General features: G+C 38.7%; 1 protein-coding gene across 1 annotated transcript; it reads right to left on the bottom strand.

Moving 5' to 3' along the window:
* Positions 1-3,335: 3,335 nt before the first annotated feature.
* On the bottom strand, positions 3,336-6,982 carry LOC131330258 (uncharacterized). The gene is made up of 6 exons (XM_058363786.1): positions 6,798-6,982; positions 5,793-6,183; positions 5,588-5,674; positions 5,277-5,414; positions 4,888-5,113; positions 3,336-3,632 (listed from the first exon to the last, which is right to left on the bottom strand). The coding sequence occupies exons 1-6, from the start codon at positions 6,842-6,844 to the stop codon at positions 3,622-3,624; spliced, it is 900 nt and encodes a 299-aa protein (XP_058219769.1). The 5' UTR covers positions 6,845-6,982; the 3' UTR covers positions 3,336-3,621.
* Between the last annotated feature and the right edge of the window lie 7,105 nt (positions 6,983-14,087).

Raw genomic sequence — 14,087 nt, forward strand, 5'->3', positions numbered from 1 at the left:
GAATTTCCTCGCCTATTGGGAAATAATGAAGGCACATCTAGTAACACACACCAAGTGATGACAAGGACTTCGCTTCACTTTGCGAGTTTCATTGTCAGTGTTGTGTTTGGAGCCGTGTTTGTATTCATTGTCATGAACTTGTAATAGTTATTACTTGAATGGACTTGTAATGTTTAGAGTGAATCGATTTGTAACACTTATTTTGCACACACCAAGTGATGACAAGGACTTCGCTGCACTTTGCGAGTTTCATTGTCAGTGTTGTGTTTGGAGCCGTGTTTGTATTCATTGTCATGAACTTGTAATAGTTATTACTTGAATGGACTTGTAATGTTTAGACTGAATCGATTTATAACACTTATTTTGCATTCGGAATTAACTTGGACAAAACTAAACTAATCATCTTAATAAATATAAAATGAGTAAATCACAAGACAATCGATGTCTTTCATCCTAACCCAAACATGTCTTGATGCAACATCAACACTTTTAAACTGCCTAACATCTAATTAGGAGTCTCAAACAAGAAAAAATACAAAGTTAAGAAAAAAGACACCAAGTACCCAGACAATCAGGTGCACTTCAACCAAGGATGAATGTACCAATGAACTCTCAAGAACTACAAATTGTCAAGCTGCCACGAGTTGTTCCTTCAAAGACATCGTGTAGGGATAGAACGTTGAGGCACAAATATCGTTATGAAATCGCATCGATTGAAAGAACCCGATCTGTAGACAAATTTCATCCAAAGACGAAACTAACAACTCTCTGAAACGAGAGACAAAACTCTCGCAGATCAGACGACAATTTGTTAATGATGGTATCAAATTCAATTCGTAGGTTTTGAATTTAAAGCTAGAAAATATTAGCCAAAGCGCCTTGAATATTGAAACATTGGCTATTTCCCATAATTTTTTGAAACTTTTTGACACATTCAAAATCATATCCGTTTCACATAACTTTTTGGAGCTTTTTAAAAGACCTATTTAAACTAAAAAAATTTCAAAAGCAATGTAAAACAATGAAACTTTTACCTACCCACAAAAAAAAAAAAAAAAAAAACTATGCCAAACACCTTTAATCATTAAACTCATAATCAAGCTCATATCTAACGTTCATGTGGACTTTACAATCATATGTATATTTCAATTATCAACTGAAATGTTCCCACGGATTGGAAGAAAAAAAAAAAAACTGAAATGTTCCCATTCCGTGAATGAAAGTCAATCAATCCATGGCAAGTGTAGTGGGCCGAATCATTTGGGCCTGACAGATCAGCCTAATTAGGCTACGCGCTTGGGGCGGAACCGTGTTCGTTTGGCACTAACGGGTCGCGCCCCCCTAATCACTAGGAATGACGTTTGGCACTAACGGGTCGCGCCCCCCTAATCACTAGGAATGACAATGAGGCGGGTTTTGTCATACCCGACCTGGCCCGAAAATTTATACCAGAACCCGACCCGAAACCCGACCGGGTCATCTACCTGTTTCTCTGCCCCGCCCCTATTGGGTTTCGGGTAAACCCGGCCCGCCTCTCTTTTGTTTATATATATTATATACACAAATATGTTATAAACTTAAAAATAACTTAACAAGTGAGCACAAATAATAAAATTTTATTAAATAATTATTATAACTTAACCAAAATCTACCATCTAACATAAAAATGGAAAAAATAGTTAATATTTTATGTGGTATTTAATTTGTAAATGTAAAAATACAAGAGTAAAAATAATTTTTTATGTAAAAAAATTTCAGGGCGGGGCGGGGTAGAGTCTCCCCGACCCGGACTGGGTTTCTTGGATTCTTCCCCAACCCGACCTGAAACCCAAAAAATTTAGTAAAAACCCGCTCCGAACGCAGGGCAGATTGCCATCTCTACTAATCACGCCATCCTAAGCATGTGGTCTTAACTAAATCGTCTCAGATCAGGTTAAGACCGACTCGGACTACGGTTAGGCCGGCTCAGGGGTAAACCCTGCAAGCCTCCGAGCTTGGGCAACCTCTCAGACCTGGGCAACCAAAAAAAAAAAAAGAAAATTTGAAACAAAGAATCTACATTATACAATTCACAAAACAAAAATGTGAGGTCCTCATAATATGCCATATCATATTTTTAATGAACGACTGAGATCACTTCAATCCAATGACGTGGTAGAATTTTAGTTCGTCCTCACTTTATAAGTCTCCCCACTTCCCATGACAGCAAAAAAAACCATCTGTCCTTCCCAAGAAAAAAACCCTCGAATGAGTCTAGGATCAGAGAATTGGTTGCTTCCCTTATCCCTCTCCACTCACATAAGTGTGGACCCACACACAGTACACACTCACCCCACACACTTATGTGAGTGGGGAGGAATAAGGTCTGGCTAGGAGTGCAGTGTAGCTTTTTTCTGTTTCCAGCGTTTGCTTATACTTGGGGCTGGGTATAAGATTGTTGTGAGGTGATAGTTTCCTTGTTGCTATGGACATGCCCTATGTTACTACAAATAGATTATTGGGGTTTTGGTGGTGAATGGGCATGATCAACACATCTTTAATGGAACCCATAATTAGGACCTGGGATGCTTCAGATGAGAACAAAATATTAATTAACCGACAAGTAATATTTAGCTACGGGAAGTCGGGGACAGCACAATAGAGTGGCATGGTATCAATCAATACAACAAAAGCATTTCTAGGCCCTTTAGAGAGGAAAATCAATCAGAGCCACCATACATTGGTAATTTGGTATGTAGAACATCGAAAATGCTCAACTTCCAGGCTTATGCGTGATGCTAAAAGTCGCTAAAGCATTGCACCAGGGGCACAACTATACGTCCTATATGAGGCAAATCATTTATAGACACTTCGAGCATCTCCTGCGGTTGGAGCTAGTCAAACCAATTTTTGGCCTCATTACAGTGGGATTTTACCATACATAAAGTTATCACTGATTGATGTGTTCATTTTGCCCTGCACGAACACACAGCCCGACACTAGTATGCCTATTTTCATGGTCTTGGGGGAAATTGTCCAACATTTGTTTGGTTAAATTGTTGCAATTGTATGAATTGGTACAATACGTAATTTACGTAGGAACCAAACTATTGGAGAATTATAAGGACAAAGGAGAAAGGAGAAGAGGGAACATGGCTTTAGATCAAATAAATAATGGGTTGACACTTGACACTTTATAAGTAGATGACACTTTCGAATGACAATGTATGGCAGAGAAGTGCCATGACCAAATTGTAAGCTAAGTTGGTCTTCTATTGTACTCCTTGTTAACATCCAAAAGCAGAGATAGCTACAATCCACTCTACATACTACCACTAATAAGCGTTCAAAATCCATTAGTAAAAAGAAGTGATCCATTCCACACACATACCGTCCAAATGAACCAAACTGTAAGCTAAGTGGGTCTTTCATAGTAGTTGTTTGTTAACATCCAAAAGCAGACAGAGACAGATACAATCCACCCCACATAGATACCACTTACAATGAACCATGCACTACATAGTAAACATACTACTGCTAATAAGCGTTCGAAATCCCATACATTAAGAAGTTGAGATCCACTCCACACAAATACCATAAAAATGGACCTTCCAGAGCATACTGCCATTTTGTTGTCAAATGTCACCAACCAACTGCAAATAGCACAATAGCAGGAAGGTTAATAAAGCCCGTAAAAATTTCAGTGTAACCAATTGCCTCGCATAAACACTCCAATACCTCTGCATATAATTGCATTCAGTCCACTCTACGAATCAATTCCTACCACACAGTGCAATTGATTAAGGGAAGCAATTGCCCAGGTGTGAGTGAGTGGAATTACCCTATTGCCCGTTGACAAGACTTCACAAATCGAACGTGTTTGGATTCCTTCCGGTACACTCAATGGGATGGACAATCCCTTGGGTCCACCATATGGAAAATGCCTAAGAACATTACATATACATTTTGGCACTCACATAGAAGATCCACGAAACAGAACAGTTACTCTTATTGTCAATAATACGTAATTTAATCGTACTATTACTTCATTCATAAAACCAATTATATGCATTTCAGTTAACAAATACAACCTCCAATGCAAACTGTTTTGACCAATTTTTAATTTCTTTGATGTCCCAAAATGATTGTTCATTCTGAAAAGTCAATGTAAGAAAATCTAAAAGAATTGTAGGATTCTCCAACAGTGAACAAACAATTTGGAACAAGATGTGCATCTCTACAAAGATATACTCGTAATTGAATCAAAATAACTAATAACACCGTGACACTTGAAATGTATGCCTTAACTACCATTAATATTAGGAAGTAATTTGAGTGCGAAAGGTAGTGGATCATCTGTGCAGAAATCCCAGAACTGTCTCATTGAACTCCTTAAACTGGAAGATATTTATGTTTGTTTCCGTATCACACGTCCTATGGCACTGTAAATCACATTTTGGCCTATCGATTATACTAATCAACTACACATCTTAAACCACACTGTCTGAACAATTAACTTGAATCATCCTCAAATCCAATCTTCACAAGAATCCAAACACAAGGTGAAATCCAGATTGATTTATCAAGTAACAAATGAGCCTCCCAAATTTAACTATCATTTCCATATATCCAACAGGGTTGCATGACTACAATCCGTCAATAAATGCAATTTATTCTAACCAACTCAACCAAGGTTTTAGATACACCAATTATACGGCCAAACACATACAAATCATGGTGACCCATTCAAAATCAATATTTGCAATCTCAACCTATTGATGTTTGCTACTACATCTCAAAACCAGCACAATGCAGCAATTGTAGAAGTATAGGATAGCTCATAGGACCATACACAATCCAGTAATACTAATGTACAGGCAACACACAATAAAGCGAAACAAAGGGTACCTTTCAAGGGGCGGTAACCTTTCCTGGTGCCAGGGGGCATGTATTCAGGTCTGCACATCAGGACCTCGGGTTCCTTTCCAGGAGAGGTATACAGGATAGCTTGGAACATCTCATTGGCATGTCGACCTGATTTATGGGTGTCTATGACAACGAAATCCAAATAACCACCACCAACCTCCCGCGTTGTCATCAGGAGGGGATTAAAAGGTTCGATGAAGTTTGAGTTCTACAATAGTCCAAAATCATGCACAAGGTAGTTACCAAAAACCAAGAACAAGACATGCACGCACACAGAGAAGAAGAAGAAACAATCAACCACTTACGAATTGACAAACCAAGAACAAGACACACACACACACACACAGGAGAAGAAACAATCAACTACTTACGAATCGACTGTTGTAATAATCCATAGCCTTGGCTGAGTTTTTTATCTGACGGGAGAAATTAGCCGGTAAATCTGGATCGAATTCTGTAGCTAAAATAATGTGTATAGGTAGGTCGCTAGAAAGTCCACGATAAAACTCCTGTATCCATCACATCAACAGAAGCAAAAAAAAGAACAAAACATGCGTAAATACACTGCAGTGTGAGGATGGCGAGGATGCAACGAGGGGGAGAGAGAACGAAGTAAGTAGTACGTGTGAAGAAGAAGAAAATGTAGTATTTGTACACAATTAATACAGTTAGTTATACATACAGGGTAATCGAAATCCTTGCGGGAGTATTCCTGCCGCTGTTCTGATGTCAAGCCCACCACCTCCTCCTCAGAATTTGTAGTGACACCCTATAGAGGGAGGAACACCCAACAAATTTCTAAGCACCCGCAGCAATCACATCTGAGAAAGGTCTAAAAGGACAACGAGAGAGAGAGAGAGAGAGAGAGAGAGAGAGAGAGAAGCTACCTTTGCTTTCTTCTTTTCTTGATCTGAAGCTACCTTTGCTTTCTTCTTCATTAGATATGAGAACGTCTGCAGCAGCAGGTCTGATTTCTCGCCGTCGTTGTATTTCTTCTTTAGATCTGAGTACGTCTGCAGCAGCACGTCTGATTTCTCGCGCTCGGTGAAACAATACCCGAGAGAGAATTCTTCGTCGATATGTAGAAGCATCTGAAGATCATCTGATGACAAACTGTTAGACGACGTCTCGTCAGAGCATACCTCCTCACGATTTTTACGTTTTTTCCCCACCAACGATGACAACACTTCTCCAGCTTTCGATCGTGAGCGGGTCACTGGGCCGACAACATCACATCCGAGCATCGGAGTTTCCATCACCTTCTTCTCCCGCGAAACCCTAGAGAGAATTTCAAAACCCCAGCACCAATCAGATAAAGGGAGATCTCAGAAAGGTATACACAAAAACAAAAACAAAAACATGAGAGAGAGAGAGAGAGAGAGGCTAGCTTAAAGGCGTTCTTGTTCCGCAGTTAGGAGTACTATTTTGGTACAGAAAAAAAAAAAAAACAGAGAGAGAGAGACGGTTTATCGCTCAACCGGTGCCCTTGGGCCCCGTTTGTTATTCAGATTCAGCCTTGGGATTGGACTAACAGTCCCACCGGACTGTGAATCTCTTGTTTGGTAACACAAAATCCCTCCGGATTGTGAATCCCATGGGATGAGCAAGGCTCCTAAAGGCGGGGAATAGGGGGGATTGGTAATACCCCCATGGACTTGGTATTAATAATCCAATCCTAGGGTTTTATGAAGGAGAAAGACAAAACTGCCACCAGAAAAACAGTTCGATCACCACCACCACCACCGGAGCAAAAAATCACCACCACCACCGGAGCAAAAATCACCGCCACCACCACAAAAACACACACACACACACACACAAAATATGTATGTATTTGTGCAGATCGAGATCGAGAGAGAGAGAGAGAGAGAGAGAGAGAGAGAGAGAGAGACCTTGATTGTGAGCTTGGTTGGATCATTGTCTTCGTCGTCATAGACATCGTCGTCGTCGTAATCTTCGCTGGTTGGGTTGTTCTGTGGGTGTGGGTCGAGATCGAGAGAGAGAGAGAGAGAGAGAGTAAAGTAGGGAAACCGGAAACAATAGAAAGTAATGCGTTTGTGGCTGTTTTAACTTTTTTCCTGGGATTTTTTTTCCCCTGTGTGCGTGTGTTGTTGTATGGGTGAGGGAGGGGGCAAAAATGGAAATTTATACTATAATCCAATCCTATCTCATATGAAACAAACATGATATTAATAATCTCATCATCTAATCACATCCTAAACAAACATACTCATTACTAATCTCAATCCTAATCTCATCTCCTTACGAATTCCAACCATCTATCTCCGTTATCAAACGATGCCTTGGGGGCTTGGAAAATGGATATGTATATATATATATATATATATATATATATATAGAGTTAGGTTCCGGTGAGAGATCCCTCATTTTTTTAAAATGCGGGACTTCCCTTCCCGATTGAATTTCGATGATCCGAGCCGGTCAAAGTGATCAGTATGTGATTTTAAGGGTCCCCGTAAGAAATCAGCAAAAAAAATGACCGGAAAGGGCTTCATCCGAGCAGTTTTCATTGAACGGTTCAAAAAAAACTGCTCGGTTGACGCCCTTCCCGGTCATTTTTTTTGCTGATTTCTCACGGGGATCCTTAAAATTACGTTCTGCACACATTGAACGGTTCAGATTTTCAAAATTTGATCGAGAAATGAAAGTCCCTCATTTTAACAAAATAAGGGATCCCTCACTTGAAAATTCCTCTATATATATATATGATATGATATGAAAAAGAAAAAAAATTAAACAAAGGACACCCAGACTTGTCTGCAACGGGTCGGTTGTTTTACCTGTAGAAAACCAGTCCAGTTTCGACTTGGGCCTATTTCGGGTCAACTTCAATTTTTTACACCTCGCTCCAACTAGGGTAGGTATCAAGTTGTGTCGTATTGTGTCGTGTTCGTATCGTGTCAATTTGTGTTTGTGTCAGAATTTTCTCAAATATAATCCGACCTATTTAACTTTTCGTGTCGTGTAATATTCGTGTTTCATGTCATAAATAGCCAACACTAACCCGTTAACTTTGTGTCGTGTTATCAGTGTTATCGTGCCCTTTCATAAATTCTCTTGTCGTGTCGTGTTTTTTGTCGTGTTTATGTCGTGTCATCTCGAGTTCGTGTCAGAATTCTCTCAACCCTAACCTGATCTGTTTAACTTTTTGTGTTTTCATGTCTTATCATATTCGTGTTTCGTGTCAAAAATAGCTGACCCTAACCCGCTAACTTCGTGTCGTGTTCTTGTGTCGGCTCAGGGCATGTTTTGATAATTAATACTGGTCAAGAATATGCTTAGAACGTTCTTTAATGCAAAAAAATGTCATTGACAGACATTAATTATCAAAACACGTCTTACACCGTCATCTTTCCAAAAAAATATACTCTCCCAGTTCGGATTTGTTAGTCCGTTTTGGGAGTCCTTGTCACTTTTCCATTGACTAGTACAATTACACGTGCGTTGCACGGGGTAATTTTTCTATTATTTTTCTTTCAAAGCATTTTTTATGTAGACATGCTATATCTTTTGTTATTTTGGTGTTCACTTTTGTAACTCTTGAAGAAGTAGTATTGAAATTGATGAGGAACCAGGTGAGAAAACTTTGCCAACTGAGAAAAGAGCAAGTTGTCATGAAAGTCAAATGAACTCTGCAACAAGTTCCCGATTGGAGCGAGTTTCAAGTGCTCAATGAAGGTTGGATGGTATAGTTAGGAAAGGATTAAAGGGCCAAGGTTAATTTTAAGGTGTACAGAGATTAAATAAATTTAGATTTCTATGTTCTATCAATTCCCCTTTCAGTTGTTTTTATTCCGTTCAGAAAACTTTGGCCTTTGATGAGTCATAGAAAATGAAGAGAAGTCAAAATGGAAAACCCTTTCCCGTCCCTCATCTTTTGGGTCATTATATTTTATGCTTCGCCTAAGATTAACCAGTTTAGGTATTATGCAATTCTTATTTCCGCAATTTAGAGAACCAATTTCAACAATTCCTGCGATTTAGCATTTCAAAAGCCAGCTTCCGATCAGGAAAAAGGCAAAGTTGGAACCAATTTTAGCAATTCAAATGTAGTTTCAGCAAAATTGGGAATCAATTTCATCAATCAGAATAATAGTTTCTACATCTCAAATGCCAGATTCAGTAGTTCTTACAATTAGAACCCTAGTTCCTCAGTTCAAAAAACCTATATTAGCAGACAACAGTTGGAAAGCAGTTCCATCATTTTGAAATGGACACAAGGATCCAAGTGGCACATAAACACTAGCATCCTGATGGACCCCTCAATTACTTTAAATCATTCTTTTTTTAAAAGGATAAAGACCCTTCTAACGCCCAAAAAGAGTAGGGGAGATAACACCAAATGTTATTAGTATGTCAAGCGGTTGCATGACAAGCGGAAGATACCTTCATTGTTCTTGTGTACTTGGAATTCAAACTTCTCCTCTTCGTCTCCCCCTTGACTTTGAGAAGGATATCAAACTTTGTGAATTCCTCAATTACCTATATTTATAACAAACTCAAATGTCACAGATACTATATTCATCATTTTCAAGAAACATATTCGAGCTCAAATCATTTTAAATGATGCACATTTTTTTATAAAGAAAATCACTCTACACGGTGGCATTATGGCATCACAAGGAAACACTGTCCTTGCGCATGTGGGCTCTTTAAAATCAACAATCAAAGTATTAAAGAGATTTCTTTTAAATTATAGTCCCCGGACCAAAAAAAAAAATCCCATCATGCACAAGGAGTCCGTGTTGACCTAATGAGCTAGCCAAACTTAGACCATCTATTTGTAATAAGCTCTTAACATTCACTTTCAAAAAGTAAATTGAATAGGTAAGAACGTTTCATGCCCATATAATTGCTTGACGATGATGGATTGATATGTTTTGCATTTTCTAACTTTGTGTTGGGCATGTTTTGCGTGCTTCAGTTGTGGGGTGTGTGAACTAATTAATAGACACGGTCATGCATACGAAGCCAAATATGGACATGGGACCCAGCAATGCTGTCCAAAAAAATAGGATACGGAAACGTTGGATGGAGGGAAAAGTCAACAACTTAAATGAAACATTATAGGAGGGAGGGAGACAGAGATTATCATAAATGTACTTAATGCAGCTAACAACAGACCAAATCATAGTGGTCACAAATATCACATCATATATAAGCATATATAAGTAAAGATTGTAAGGGGTAGGACTTGACAATTACTGTTCCACAAAGTGATTTTGAGCGTCTCCTTTTGTATGTCTTTGATGTATCCTACAAAGCCCTTCAAGCATTAATGTACTTTTCCTGAAACCATTACAATCATAGTCTATGAGCTCCATAGGATATCTATATCGGCCACTATGAGCTTGTTTGCCCCATCACATTAATAGCCATTCCCATTTGATTTAACTCACTTTATAAGGTCTACGAATTTCTAAGGATAACACTTGATATATGCAATATTGAACCCAGTTTCAGCAGCAAATAATACAGTAGCAGAAGTTTCTCAGGCATTTTAAGCAACTTGAAATCCAGTCTCAGCTGTTAGAATTCCTACTTCTGCAATTAGAAATACAGTTCCAGCAGTTTAGATCCCTGTTTCAACAATTCAAAATAAAAACTGACCAGTTTCCCTAATTGAATAGGCCATGACGTAGAAATGCAGTTACGTGACAGGAATGCAACATCGTTTGAGGACAGCGAAACTACAACATAACTGTTGAGGGATGTACCAGCATTACCTTCTTGTTCATTATTGAAAATATCTTTAGCAGATGCGGAACTGGGCAAAGTTGAATCCTCTTGCACAGAGCCATTTTCAATTTTTTTTCCCAAAAACATTTTGATGCCAACCACTTTCGCCCCTTGGAAATAATACAGGCTATTGTAATGGGTCATAGCAACTATAATAGATTTACTAAAATGCGCATGAATAACAATATCTTGTTCAAATAGCACATTGGGGTGTTGTTCCCCTCAATCCAAATGCCTGCAACTTGATCTGATGGGGAATTGTACACTCTCTAATTCAATTATACATTACTTGGGATATGAATCTCGTAAGAATCCAATGGTCTATATTCTAGTCTGCGTAGAACTTGAGCATATGGATTCTTCAAAAGCATCTCCATAAGTTTTTTTAATAGTGGACTCACTAAGATTTGCATCTTTTACAATCTGCAATCTATTTTGCAGTTCATTGCATGTAGAAGTACATTTGAAAGAAACATGGACCATCAGTTGAACGAATAAGAGAAGGGAGGTCATAGTAGATTTGGCCTTGGGCACAGAATGTACAAACACCTTGTTGCGAGGTCGCCATCCCCTTATCCAATATCTCCCAAAATGAAGTAAAAGAGAAGATACTACTATATGCTTGGATGTTCATGTTCCTACGAAATTCTTCTCCTTCCTCACATTGTGACGTATATAATCTACGTAAAGGTTCAAGAACGCAATGAGTACTTGCAAGTACTACTTTACCACCATAGCAACAAAATTTGGGAGTTTCGTATTAGAAACCATAGAAAAAGCAAGGCCTACTCCGTCGAACATCAAATTCAGAGTGACAGAGATATGTGAAAACGAAAGCTAAAAACAAAGACATAAATAGTTATAAACAATAAAATTTGTCAAAACATAGGCTTAGGAGGATGTTTTTTATAATAAAAATATTTACCTAGCACTGAAATAGTAGGAGTAAAGCGTTGTCCATTACTATCTATGCATGTTGTTATGTTTAGGTTGGTGGATTCCAATGTTCTTTTATGGGAGACATTTTGTTTATATTTTTTTTTCTTCCGCAGTCAACCGAGCATACAGGTCCCTCCTATACTTCTGATCATGGGACACGGGTTCATCTATACATAAATCAAACAATTAAAGATGACTGGAGTAAGTAAATATAGGGACAATGTTTAAGCATTAATTGGATCCACAAATCGTATGAAGATGAAATTTCCTACGGTCGGCTGGGGAAATGGCCTAATTGGGAAAGGAAGAAATAAGATACTGGAAAGATGTTGGTGGAGCCCATATTGCTCACTCTTAAGATAGTAGTTTGCCATATATAATTAACGTAGTGTTCTAATATACTAATTAATGAAAATGATCTTGGCTAAGCTCATTTGTTTTGTGAAAAAATAGGAAAGTGACGGGGAACATGTGGCGTAAAATGGCAGGTTAATTCAATTAGGAAAAAAGACAAACTTGAACAAATGGCATAGGTGCACTACAGGTCTCCGAATCTGGCTACAATATGGCTGCTCCACACAGAACTCCAACATAAAAATGTACATAAAATCATTAGCAAATGAAAATCCATGAAGATTTGCACTTTTCCACAGTTGCTCGATCCTTTCCGGATAGGATTCTTTCACTCATCATATATGCTAATTTAGTTAACAAAGGCAATTTTTTTTCCCCGGGCTCCTAATTGCTGGTTGATGACAAATACTACCCAGGTAGTGTTAATTTAGAGGATGAAAAAACTTAACAGCTGAGTCCTCTCCGAACCGCACGAGATAGTTGCCCATCATAGGGCTCACCAACTTCACTTGCCTCTATGGGGGGCTCGCTCCGGGCAGGTTCGGATCACTTACAATACATGGCTCTACGAAGGAAGGGGTTGGGTTAGGAGGGTTTTCAATATGTGAACTCAATCATTATAGCATTTACTCCATTTTCACTTCTGCAGTTTCCTTTAAATTTGATGATTTCGTGAGTCTGGGCTGCTCCACATAAACCCAAAACAACTTGTGACTGAAACTATTTAATTGTGATAATTTTGCACTCAGGGAAAAGAAATCCCTCAAATCCAACACCAAAAACAGTTGAATAATTTTCATCGAACTTCTGGTGTGCATTACATCACCAATTGAGGGGGGGGGGGGGGGGGGGGGGGGGGGAAAGGGTCTCATTTTTTAATTTCCTGAAATAGACAAGAAGACAAATCAGGTGTAGCCAATGAGAAATTTTCACAACTCCCCAACTGCATGTTTTAATTGACCCGTCAAAGAGGCATTTATACAGACATCTTACGCGCGAAACCACTACTTAAGGGATTTGCATGTACCAACATTAAAGCAGTTAAGCCGTTTCAAAAAAAAAAAGAAAAAGATTAAAGTAGTTAATAGTGTATAACAATGGCATTCAACAGGTTTAATAACTTAAAAGAACATCTTAATTAAGAGTACCATGGAGTCTCAACTTCTATAGTGGAAGTACGTACAACATATGACGTCGATGCTTCTATTGCCCTTCTCCTTCTAAAAATAGGCCCGAGTTCACCCCAATTTGATTCCTCTAAAAGATTAGAAGAACTTGAGGGTTAGGAACAGAGAGAGAGAGAGAGAGAGAGAGAGAGAGAAGGCTGAAAGTTGCAATGCTCTCTTACAAAATCGATGTCCTCTCCTCTTGATGCGAAGGAAGAGAGGGCTTTTCGTTTGCGTTTCCGTGCCACTTTAGGTGCAGCGTTTCGCTAGAAGGAAACGCCGCTTTCCAATAGCGCGAAACTTAGGGGTTCTGCGAGGAATGAGAGTGTGGGAAACACTTTAGGCCCTGGGTTGTATTGTGTCTGTTAGGAAGAAGGGTGGGATAGGATAGGATTGGTATTAGTTGCAAGTGTTGGGGCATTTAGGAAAAGTAAAAAGTAGGAAACATCTTTGTACATTTAAAAGAAGTAGTATAGATATATGCGTGCGAAAGATGAATGCACGCATTGCAACAACACAACCATCACCACTTCTCCCTTGCAGCCGCTATAGCTAGCCAGAGAGAGAGGGAGAGGGATTGAGTGAGAACCAATTTTAGTTTCAAATGTAGAGCAGTGTCAATAGTCCTGCAGGTACTGAAGCCATGTGCCTCCATAATTATTTTATGTTGAGTAGGATTCGCTAATGGGTTTGAGTCAGTCTTGAAAAATTTAAGATTCTATGAGACCCGTTGGAATTAACCTCTCCTTTTCTAATAGGATCCTAATTCCGGGAAATAATTACTCAAAAGCAAAACAAAAAATGACTGCAGAAAAATTATAGAAACATGAGAGTAATTAGTCGATTTATTAGTGGATAAGGAAAAATATTATCTAGACGAGTGAATTGATTGACCTTGAAACAACAACAATTACTATTGCTATAAAACAAGAATTGCTTTAAAACAAGGATTTGGAATTGTTT

The sequence above is a fragment of the Rhododendron vialii genome, chromosome 6a (assembly GCF_030253575.1).
Source record: "Rhododendron vialii isolate Sample 1 chromosome 6a, ASM3025357v1".
NCBI classification, from domain to species: Eukaryota; Viridiplantae; Streptophyta; class Magnoliopsida; order Ericales; family Ericaceae; genus Rhododendron; species Rhododendron vialii.